General features: G+C 50.2%; 1 protein-coding gene across 1 annotated transcript in view; it reads right to left on the bottom strand.

Moving 5' to 3' along the window:
• MAP4K2 (mitogen-activated protein kinase kinase kinase kinase 2) overlaps positions 1–12321 on the bottom strand; it is a 58541-nt gene that overhangs the window by 28639 nt on the left and 17581 nt on the right. Inside the window, exons 4-5 of the mRNA XM_063317129.1 lie at positions 12057–12121; positions 10049–10104 (exon numbers count right to left, since the gene is read on the bottom strand). Coding sequence (XP_063173199.1) covers positions 10049–10104; positions 12057–12121 — 121 coding nt within the window. The remainder of the gene's footprint in view (positions 1–10048; positions 10105–12056; positions 12122–12321) is intronic.

The raw sequence follows: 12321 nt of genomic DNA, 5'->3' as shown, positions 1-12321 counted from the left end.
CCCAGTCCTGTACAATCTGGCCAGACCCTTAATGCTTCCCTTCATTAGTGTGTACTTGTCTCCTTCCACTTGAGTTAAACCCTAGCAATCTCACAAATACATCCATTCGATTTTCTGATCAAAAATATGAAACTAGTTTGTCATACCTTTCTTCCCAATATTTTTTTTATTTCCCAGTTCAGCTTACAAATGGGGCATTTCCTAGTGGTCTCCCATCCAAGCACTGTTGGCTAGCTGGACCTTTCCTGTGTGAGCACTGATAAAATTAACTACAAATTTTAAAAGGCATCACTTCCTCTTCCAAAAACCAGGCATCCCTTCCCATTCACCAATTCCCACTCTGTCTTTCATTCCTCCGTTTCTCTCCCACCATTGTTATTCGGTGACAAAAAAATGGAAAAGAGCAGGAGGGGACTGTTCTGTAGGCATCACACCTGAGCAAGTTGTCATGCTCACTGTTTCAGTGTATTTCAAACGTCGTACCGTTTCCCACGCCATGGCGCTGACGCGGGTTTCTGTTTGGGAGGGAGCTGCTGTGATGCCTTGTGCCAAGCTGTGTGTGTGGAATCAGGGGAATGGAATGCGTTTGGGTTATGTTCTCTGTTCAAGGCCTTTTCCCGCAGACCATCAGGAACCGTTAGGAGCACCTGTGGGTATGGACTCGAGAAGATTCAAAGGGGGAGGGATTTTGTCTTCACCGAGGGGTTTTAGTTTGAATTTTTTGAAGTACTGTATACAGGTACTCCTTGTTCAGCAACCACAATTGGTCATTAAGCAAAGCAGTCACTAAGTGAAACCATGACTGTGCTTATGATCTTACTTCAGCTTTCCTTTGCTTTACAGACCTGAGAAGGTTGTAAATGCAAGGACTGGTAGTAAAGTTTATTTATTTATTTATTATTCAAATTTCTATTACTTTATTTAGTAATAGAAATGATGAAAGAAATAGAAATAGGATAGAATATTTAGAAATAGAAATGATGAAAAAGTTACTTTTTCATCACTGTCATAACTTTGAACAGTCATTAAACAAGACAGTCATTAAATGAGGACTACCTATAGAGACAAACGCATTGTCATGATCACCGTTGCGATGCTTGTGACATCGCAACGGCTCGCATGACAATACAAGGAAATGGGTCCCTGGCGGATTAGGCAAAGGCAACTATGAAACACAAAAGAAAGCAACAGGTGCAGGAAACTAAGTAACGACCGAGACCAGGGGACCGGGAAACAAAAGATACAAAGTAGCCAACGGGTAATTGACTAACAACAGGAAAAAATCAAGAGCCTGATCGCCCGGCAATGGATCGTCACCGCACAGGAAGGCGATCGAGGCGATGCCCGGGGCGCAGGGGGGCTGCACGACCTCTCACCTGGCAGGGACGAAACTGTTGGGACTCGTGGGACGCACGTGGGATGATGTGGGGTGGAGCGCTGACCGGCGCAGGCTATTTAAATCCCGTTCCGGCGCGCTCCCCTCACTCTCAGCTTTCTAAGGGCATGCATTCTATTCCCAAATAAAACCAGAACCTAAGCCTACTCCAGCGTCTGTGTTTTTATTGGGTCTCAGGCAGAGCCTGACATAAAGCTGAGAGTCACAAAAAACGAACCTCGCCAGTCTCCACTGGGAAATTTTTTTCTGCGGGAGAAAACACCGGCGATGACGGAACCGGGGACGGCCATGGAGTCGGCGCTTCACACCGGAGGTGCGAAGGACGCAACGCAAGAGGGGGAGATGACCTGACAACTGCTGGAGTCGGCGCACCCGAGATGGGACACGGGCTCCCTCCCTGCCCACACCGCACCCCAGTTCCAGACCTGGAGCTCCAGCCCGGAGTGGAGGGCCCCGATGGAAGAGGAAGTCGGGGGCCAACAACTCTTCATGTGGGACAGCGTAGCGGGACCCCGGCCGGGGGCATCCTACACCACCTGGAGACTCCACTACCCCCAAACGCCTGAGCAGGGAGTCGCAGGACTGCCGATCGGGCAGCAACCGGCAGCACCAAGGACGGACGACCCTGTCACACCCGACAGGTTCAGAGCCCTGGAGGCCAAGGTACAAGCCCTGGAACACATGCTCCAGTCCATGGCATTGGCGATGAGCAAGCTCACAAGGACTGCTGCTGCACAGGGGGCAGGGGGGGATCGTGGCCCTCTACCCACCCCATCGACAACCCCGAGAGGAAGGGGACAAGCACAGGACTCCTTCTCAGGACCTCATGGTCCCATTCCGGCGGGGGCCATCCCTAGCCACCCACAGGTGGGGGTCTCGCAAATTGGGGGGTTCGCCAAGGACTTCCCCGTGAAATTTGACGGAGACCCCACGAACCTGTCTTTCTTCATAACGAACGCCACGAACTACACGTCACAATATGGACATTACTTCACAACGAAGGGGCCAAAATCTCGGCAGTAGCCATGAAGCTCAAAGGCAGGGCTGCGGACTGGTACGTCCAGATGTCAGAGTCCGGAGCCCCAGCCCTGGCTACCTTCCATACCTTCCTGGCCACTCTCAAGCGGTACTTCGAAGACCCCCTGGCAAAGGAAAGGGCCAAGAGTACCCTTAAAGGACTGTGCCAAGGACACAAAGCAGTGGCGGACTATGCCCTCGAATTCAAGGTCCTAGCAGGGAAAATCCCGGAATGGTCTGAGGCCACCTTGATCGACATGTTCAAGGATGGCCTCAACCGTGAGGTGTTGCAATGGGCACTATACAGGGACGATCCAGACTTCCTGCATGAGTGGATCTGCCTTGCCGGGAAGGCTGAGCATGCCCAGCACACCTTCATGCTAGCATCTGAGAAAGACAGACCCCCTCCCAACAGGAAAGGACCAGTCCCACAGTCGGGCTCAACGTGGGATGCAGAGCGACAACGGGGGTTTGCCCACGGGCAATGCGTCAGGTGTGGGAAGACGGGGCACCAGGCAGCTGAATGCCTCAAAACCAGAACGACGGATCGCCCGCCCAGACCAACACAGAAGGCACCGCACAAGCCACCCAACCCTCCCAGACGGCTGACAGGAGCGCTAGCGACCCCGGACGAGGAAGAGGAAGCCTACCTCGCAGGGGACATCTTGGACGACCAGGAGCTGCTGGCGGGAAACGCCTTCCACCTGCCCTAAGCAGCACCGCCGGGCAGGTGGTAAAGAACAGGCGCGACAACCCCAGGGTGAGTGAAGATTGCCCCATCCTGGCAGGGAAAATCGAACTGACTTACGGCTCCAAAGCCATTGCGGTCGGAGCTCTAGTGGACTCTGGGTGCTCCAGAAACCTGATCCACCCAGACATTTTCGCCGCACTAAAACTGCCCTGCTCCCCCTCCCAAAACCGCTGATATTTCAGCAACTCGACGGCTCCACAGCGGGGGGGGGGGGGACCAGCCACCCAGGGTACAAGAAAGGTCACCCTGAAAATGGGCACCCACAGGAGACCATAGACTTCATGGTCACCCCGGTGGGCAAGCCCATAGTGGTGCTGGGGATCCCCTGGCTAACACGCCACAACCCCTGCATTAATTGGAGGACCCGTGCCATAACATTCGAGGACGGAGTCTACCAAGTACCAACGAAAGAGAAATCCTCTGCTTTGACTGTGGGGAGGGCTGAGATCGTCGACCAACAAGCCCCCCCCCCCCCCCAGAAGGACTGCCGGAGCAATACTTGGACTTCGCCGACGTCTTCGGGGAAGAGGAGGCGGCCCAATTACCCCCCCATCGCAAGATGGACTGTGCAATTGAACTGCTCCCGAACGTCCCACTACCCAAACCCAAAATTTACCCCATGACCCAGAGGGAATTGGCGGCGCTGCAAGAATTCTTAGACAAGAACCTCGCTAGGGGCTTCATCAAACCGGCAAACTCACCGGTTGGAGTGCCCGTCCTATTCCGGGAGAAGAAAGACGGCACCCTGAGACTATGCACAGATTACCGCGGATTAAATTCCGCCTCCCTATCAAACAAATACCCCCTCCCCCTCGTAAAAGACATGCTGGCACACTTGTCAAAGGGAAGGGTGTTTTCCAAACTTGACCTCCACGAGGCATACTACCGAATTCGCATCAGGGAGGGGGACGAGTGGAAAACGGCGTTCAACTGTCCCTTGGGCTCCTTCCAGTACAAGGTACTGCCTTTCAGTCTCGCGGGGGCCCCGGGGGTCTTCATGCAACTCATCAACGAGGTGCTGCATGACCATCTGTTCAAAGGAGTCCTAGTTTACCTGGACAATGTCCTAATCTACACAAGGACTCAGAGGGAACACGAGAGCTTAGTGAGACAAGTTCTCACTAAGCTCTGGAAAGCCAAACTCTACGCTAAGCTGTCCAAGTGCGAATTCCACAAGTCGCGCTTGGACTATTTAGGGTACAGAATCTCAGACAAGGGCATAGAAATGGACCCTACCAAGGTTCAGGCAGTTTTGAGCTGGGAGCGCCCACGCACCTGGCACCAGCTTCAAAGCTTCCTTGGGTTCGCGAACTTCTATAGGTCCTTCGCGAGGGGGTTCGCGGAAATTGCCCTGCCCTTGACCGATTTACTAAAGACCAAAGGCGTCGGGGAGACGCACAAGGTCAAAAACCCAGGGGCCGTACTTAATTGGACTCCCGACTGTCAAACCGCTTTCGACAGGCTGAAAGCGCTGTTCACAGCGGAGCCAATCCTGTCCCACCCCAACCCCGAACGGCCTTTTGTTGTGCAGGCTGACGCCTCTGACTTTTCAATTGGGGCTATCCTACTGCAAAAGGATTCCACTGGAATCCTGAAGCCCTGCACCTATCTCTCCCGGAAATTTTCCGAAACGGAGAGGCACTGGCACGTGTGGGAGAAAGAGGCATTTGCGGTTAAAGCAGCACTGGAGGCTTGGCGTCACCTTTTGGAAGGGGCGACTTGCCCTTTTGAGGTCTGGACAGACCACCACAACCTCGAGGCGCTCCGCATGCCCCAGCGCCTCAGTCCCAAGCAGATACGCTGGGCTCAGTTTTTCAGCCGGTTCAAATTCCAGCTGAAGTTCATCCCAGGGAAAAAGAATTTCCTGGCAGACGCACTCTCCCGACTACCCCAGGACGCGGAGCCTATCTCCGACGTCATAGGGACTGTGCTTTCTGACTCCGAATTGGGTCTGGCAGCTGTCACCCAGGGACGCGCTCGGGGACAGCCTTCCCCCCCTTGCAAACGACTCCGGCGCAGCCTGCACCAAGGTGCAGGCAACCACAGATACCAGGCGGGTTACATGCAGATTTTATAACAGCATTAAAATCTGACCCCTGGCTCCTCGCCAACCCTAACAAAGTGACTAGGGAACAGGACCTCGCCTGGGTGGAGGGAAGGTTATATGTCCCTGACTCACAAAGACCGACAATCCTCAGCAGGTCGCATGACAGCAAACAGGCTGGTCACTTCGGGTTCCCAAAAACCCTACACCTAACCCGACACCAATTTTGGTGGCCCTCGCTGAGGAAGGACGTCAAAACGTATGTGGCGTCTTGCCCTGTGTGTGCGATGGCCAAGCGATCGGCCGGTAAACCCCAGGGGCTGCTGCAGCCAGTGGCTGAGGCTTCCCGCCCTTGGGATGAAATCTCAATGGATTTCATCGTGGATTTACCACCCAGCCAAAAGAAAACGGTAATCTGTGTAGTCAAAGACTACTTCTCAAAACAAGCCCATTTTATCCCCTGTGCCTCGATCCCGTCAGCCCAACAGCTGGCGAAACTCTTCCTGGTACACGTGTACCACCTCCACGGCTGCCCCTCCCACTTGGTGACCGATAGGGGCACACAATTTACCTCGAGGTTCTGGCGGGCTTTTTTGAAACTAATAGGTACCCAGCAAGCCCTGTCAACCTCCTGGCATCCCCAGATGGACGGATCTACAGAGATCCTTAATGCCACACTGGAACAATTCCTCCACTCCTACATAAACTACCACCAGGACGACTGGGTGGACCTACTCCCGTTTGCAGAGGTCGCATACAATAACGCGATACATCAAAGCACGGGACAAACCCCCTTTGGGGTGGTGTCGGGTCGGGAGTTCGTCCCCATCCCTGAGCGACCTCAGCCCCCGTCCCCAGCAGTGGCCGCCTGTGATTGGGGTGCGAACCTCGCAGATTCCTGGCCGGTCATCAAGGACGCGCTTAAAGAGGCACAAACAGCATACAAATTGCAAGCGGACAAGCACCGGTGCCAACAACCAACTTTTCGGGTAGGGGACCTGGTTTACCTATCCACCAAATTCATCAAATCACCGCAACTGTCCAAGAAACTGGCCCCCAAATTTATTGGGCCATTCCAGGTCACACAAATCGTGAACCCAGTCACGGTGCGCTTGGACCTGCCCCATAATTTAAAGAGACTGTACCTGGTGTTCCACTGCAGCTTACTCAAGCCAGCAAGTGACCCCTCCCGGTGGCACCCACACACGCCCCCCCCCCACCAGTTATGATAGACAGACAACAACACTTCGAGGTCAAGGAGGTACTCGACTCCCGCAGGCTGCAGGGCTCCCTCCAATACCTGGTCAAATGAAAACACTTCCCACACCCTGAGTGGGTCGCTGTCCGCGACATCCAGGCTCCCGACCTAATCCGCAACTTCCATACCGCCTATCCCTCCAAACCCACGGCTTGATTATCTCAAGGGGGGCAGTATGTCACGTTCACCGTTGCGATGCTTGTGACATCGCAACGGCTCGCATGACAATACAAGGAAATGGGTCCCTGGCCGATTAGGCAAAGGCAACTAAGAAACACAAAGAACCAGCAGCAGGTGCAGGAAACTAAGTAACGACCGAGACCGGCAGACCAGGAAACAAAAGATACAAAGTAGCCAACAGGTAATTGACTAACAACAGGAGAGGCGCGCCCGGGCTTTCGAAGCATTAAGAGCCTGATCGCCCGGCAATGGATCGTCACCGCACAGGAAGGCGATCGAGGCGATGCCCGGGGCGCAGGGGGGCTGCACGACCTCTCACCTGGCAGGGACGAAACCGTTGGGACTCATGGGATGCACCTGGGATGATGTGGGGTGGAGCGCTGACCGGCGCGGGCTATTTAAATCCCGTTCCGGTGCGCTCCCCTCACTCTCAGCTTTCTAAGGGCATGCATTCTATTCCCAAATAAAACCAGAACCTAAGCCTACTCCAGCGTCTGTGTTTTTATTGGGTCTCAGGCAGAGCCTGACACGCATTGAGAGGGAAATGAATCCAGAAGAAATTGAAAAAAGAGAAGCTCCCAGCAGCTGTAAGAAAACAATTAAGTTCCCACAGTCCAAAGAGACTATTAAAAACATTTCTGCACAGGGGAAAAACCACAGAAGCTGGACTGTTGATCGAGCCTCAAGGCCAGGTAAATGTTTGAAATCCAGTAAGGTCCTTTTCAGCCAGGAGGGATGACTAGAGACCTCAGGCACCAAATGGAGGCTTATTAGGGAAGGCAGCAAACTCTTAAGTCCAGAAAAAAAAATGTGGAGAATGCATCCTTGTGCGATCAAACACAGCACAGATTTTTAAGACCAGTGCATGCCTGAACAGGCTGATGCAAATCTAGTTCAAATCAATCCAATCACCCAACAACGGATTCAGAAATTTCTCTGGAGCACCATCTGTACCGAACAGGCCTCTGAGTTCTATAAACTGCTATCGTTTGATGTTCAGAACAGAGAAGGTGCCAGACCCCACCTCCCATTTCACCATCGATGAGTTCAGACAACCCACTTCTTGGCTTCTGAGAGAATCTATCTTCTGGCATTGTACAATTCAGGGCATTATAAATCAGGGTTCCTCAACCTTGGCAACTCTAAGCTGTGCGGACTTCAACTCCCAGAATTCCCCAGCCAGCAAAGCATAGGGAGCAAGGGAGTTGAAGTCCGCGCAGCTTAGAGTTGCCAAGGTTGAGGAACCCTGTCATAAATGAATCGAGCATGGAGGGTTTGCGCCACGGGCTAAACCACCTCCAGAAAAGAAAACCAAACCAAGGTTAAAACTAACCAAGTTTAATCTCTTGTCTGAATGCTGACACTTTGTGTTAAACATGCTCTGCAAACACAGTCCAGGTACTGAAGAGAAATTAAGAACAGGTCTCACCTGCCTGTCCCTGCACCTCTTTCTTTGCCGCTTGTTCAGAATAAATATATCCTTTAAAGTGTTGAGATTAAACTTTAAGGCCTGAAGCTAATTTGAGGACAAGACATGGCTGCTTTGAAAAAGGCAAAATTCCTTAGGAAAAGATTTGGGAGAGGAAAAACTCACATTCTATATCATGCCTTTATAGTCATCTGTGCTGCAGCCATGTGATCTATGCTAAGTCCTGTTCTGTTTACGGCAACTGAAAAGGAACTTGGTGAGGTGGAAAAAAGAGAAAAGATCAGTCCAAATGGGAAATCGGAATGATTTAGGAGCACGGAGGAACTCTATATCCGGAAGGGTTTTAGATCAGAGGCAGGAAAAAAACAGGAAAAGGAGAGATAATTGAAGTCAGCCCTGTAAAATTATTTATGGCCCAGAGAAGAAGGGGAATGTTTTTTTCCCTCTCTTTTTCATAACTCTACAGCTCAAGTTGCTATAAGATTCAAAAGAGAAAAAAAAAAAGAAAAAAAATCTATGTAGAATACGGTGGTGCTCAGCAACTTGAAAACGGCCACTGTTGAGTCTTGTGGCGGTGAGTTCCACAAGCTGCTTGGGAGTGTGCTGAAAATTCATCGGCCCACCCCGAAATCCCTGCTGCTGGGAACTGCAGCAAGTGGCTGCAGGTTCGAGTCGCTGCCCCACCCATTTTCTCTGCCCTGAGCTTAATGATGGAAATACCTATCACATTTCTCCCCATTCATATTTTTCTTCTAAACCAACCCCCCTGAAGGGTTGCATGTTGCCTTTAGAATGCGAGCGGTCAGTTCAGCTTCTCCCAGGCTCCAACACACACACACACACACACGTGCACGCCTGCGCACACAGACGCCCCACCCAGCCAACAACCCACATTTTAGTGCTCTCCTTGTAGTTGTTTCTGCCACAGGAAGGCAGGAGAGGAACAGAATGAGCAACAGAGCAACACAATTTCCTCTCCAAGGTGTGTGGCACTGAGATCAAATTGCCGTGGGACAGGGACAAAAAGGAAGCTCAGGGGCCGCCGCTCCTTTGAGTTGAGCAATGAAAACACGAAGCTCTCCTCTTAAAACGCAACAAACGCGGCTGACCTCGAGAAGCCAAGCGAGGTTGGACTGGTTAGTAAAAGGATGGGGGACCACCAGGAAATGGCAGGCTCAACTGGGAGACCAGGAAAACACCCCCAAAAGTGGGGGTGGGAAACCATTTCCCAACAGTTGCCAGCAAAATTGCATGGGGAAGCACTGAACTCCGTCCGAAAGAGACTTTATCTAGCTGGGCCCTTCTTTTCAAAGTTTTAGCCAGTTTGGCGAGTGGCAAACTTGGCTTTTTTTTGTTTGACTCAAGAAGCAAATGGGAGAAAAACCTCTCTTTTTCATCGGCCATCGGTGTTGAGCTTGGAAGCCAACCTTTGGACACTACAGATAGTCCTCACTTTACAACCATTTGTTTAGTGACAGTTTGGACTTATGACACTGAAAAAACGACTTATGACCAGTCTTCACACTTACAACTGTTGCGGCATCCCTGTGGTCACGTGATCACAATTTGGGCACTTGGCAACCAGTTTGCATTTATCACTGCTGCAGCATCTTGTGGTCATGTGATCACCATTTTCAACCTTCCTAGCTGGCTTCTGACAAGCAAAATCAACGGGGAACTGCATGATTCACTTAACGACCATGTGGTTCACTTAACAACCATAGTGATTCCCTTAACAACTGCCACAAAAAAGCTGTAAAATTGGGTCAGATTCACTTAATGACCGCTTCACTTAGCAACTGAAATTCTGGTCCCAATTGTGGTCACTAAGCAAAGACTACCTGTAATTTGGCAATAAATTGGAATATTTGTTGCCACTCCCAAGCTAAAAATGGGGAAGGCATATATTGGCACTGGAGTTCAATGTTGTTTGTTTTTCTAAGCAGGGAGAGTGACCTAGCCTATGTACTCACCTGGAGCGTTTCCCTGCAGACATAGGCAATCTGTTTTTCAGAGAGGGGCCCAGTGCCTGAAAAAAAAAAGAAAAACCAAATTATCTCTGGCTTCAGCATCTACCAGCCACCCACTACCCCAAATCCTGCAGATGTGGAAGCTATCAGAACAGATTCACGTCCTTCCGTTATCTGGGGATCAAACTGCACATGACAAAATTCTGTTCGGTTTTCTCTAGAGTTTTCCCAAACTTCCCCCAATAGCAACAAAAAGGGGGCAATAATTCAGTCCATGGAGGGAGTCCCCCTATTAATTATATTTAATCTTCTGAATTTAATTCTGGGCTGGAGGAAAGCAGAATATGCTCCTTTGTTTAAATTCTGCACGGGGGAAAAGCAGCATTGTTTATGTTTCTCCCCATCACGCAGCCATGAATGGAGGCTTGATTGGGCAAACCTGATTTCCTTTTCTAACTCCTCCCCATTGCAAGTTTGCACCCCTGTGGGTGCGCAAGAGCAAAAAGGGAAGTCAGATTCTCCAAAAGGGAAGTCGACAAGGCTGGATAACAGAAAGGTCTGTGTCTGAGCTAGGGGGAAGGGAGATGGGTTGCAAAGTGAAACGCTTTAACATCCCAGTGGCAATCTACCTGTTACCAAAAGCCAACCAAGCCAGCCATTTTACAGTGTGGATGAAGCAGACAGATGCTGCCACAAAATAGCCTAAGTCAGAGCAACGTTTTTCAGCAACCCAAGGGCCAAGCATTTGATATCAAGCTTTGCACCACAATAACCACATCAGGACTTAGTTTTCCTTCCCAGGGAACACAAGCATTTCTCTTGCTCAATTTTCGGTTGATAATTGCTTTTTTTTAAAAAAAATTCTGCACTGCCCAGCCCGAACAGGAGAGAGAGAGATTGGAAGAGAGGATAAAAGGGGGTGGAGTGACTTTTTTCTCCCCTGGGAGCCAAAAACGATGACTTCAGTGCCCGCAGATGTTTTCTTTCGGGGGATAAGAATATGAGAATGAGCAGATGTTTCTTGAGGGTTGCATACCAACAGCAGAGGAAAAAGATACTGGGATGCTTTGGATGAAAATCTGGAGGTGCCACCTGCAAATCACTGTGCAAATAAAACACGGATTCGCAGAGTGCGGCCTCGTATAGAGCTGTGCAAAACTATCTCTTATCACACCCACAAATTTTCCAGCAGTGAATTCTTGGCGTTCCATTAAAGGTGAGTTCTGGATGCAACTTAGATCATTGGCTTGATATTCCCTACCACAGTGACCTCCAGACATTTTGAGCTCCAGCCTGCCTGGAGGCTGTGGATGATGGGAGCCATAGCCCCACCTTTTCAGAGAGCAGCTGGCCAGGGATAAACTTATGAACACCTGTATGCAAAAGATGCTCTACCGCCAAGTTAGAATTCTTCCCATAATAAAATGTAAATTAAAAAGTAAGATTTCAAACATGAGACAGAGCAGCGTTCTCTGCTCTTACAGCAAAACCACCTTGGAACGGTATCTGAATGGGAACACAGCTATTCTGTATGTACAGAAAGTCCCCAGGTTTGGCCTAAGGAAAAACACTCTTGAACCCAGACAAGGCTAATTAGATGGTCAAAGCAGTTGAAAGCACTTCCATGTCCCTAATATAACAGTGACTTATTCAGAGCCATGAGGACTAGAATCTTGTTTAGTGTTACTGAAGGACTGCAGTTTAGGGCAGGCACCTGTTTAGCAGGGAAAAATCTGGGCTTCATTCCCTAGTATTTCCAGGTGCTGGTGGGGAAAAGGCTGAGCATTGAAGTTAATATTACAAGTTCAGAAGAAGCCAGCCACCTTGAACTTAAAGTAGCAGGTTTCCTTCTGCAAATTCTCCTGGAATGTAGGATGATACCAGGAATCTAAGCTATCAGCACCATCTCCACCATCTCTCCTATAATCTTTTAGCTTCAATCCATTTAGGAATGGATCCAGAAAAAGCCGCAAATAACACCCTCCCCTTCTATAAACAGGCAAAAACTCACTGTGGTAGATCTCCTGCAGGGACCCCCCTCCACAATATTCCATGCAGATCCACAGCCGATCATTCCTAAAATCCAGAAGTAACAAGAAATATATAGCAGAGTTGGATGTATATTTGGGGGAAACAAGGGCTTGTGACTGGCAGATTTTCTGGTCGGGTGAGGTACAATCCCCAAATCGGCGTTTCTCAATCTCAAGAACTTTAAGAAGTACAGACTTCAACTCCCAGGATTCCCCAGTCAGCATGGGAATTCTGGGAGTTGAAGT

The sequence above is a fragment of the Candoia aspera genome, chromosome 17 (genome assembly GCF_035149785.1).
Source record: "Candoia aspera isolate rCanAsp1 chromosome 17, rCanAsp1.hap2, whole genome shotgun sequence".
Classification (NCBI taxonomy): Eukaryota; Metazoa; Chordata; class Lepidosauria; order Squamata; family Boidae; genus Candoia; species Candoia aspera.
Note: the sequence above shows the minus strand (reverse complement) of the source record. Positions and strands in the feature narration are given on the sequence as shown.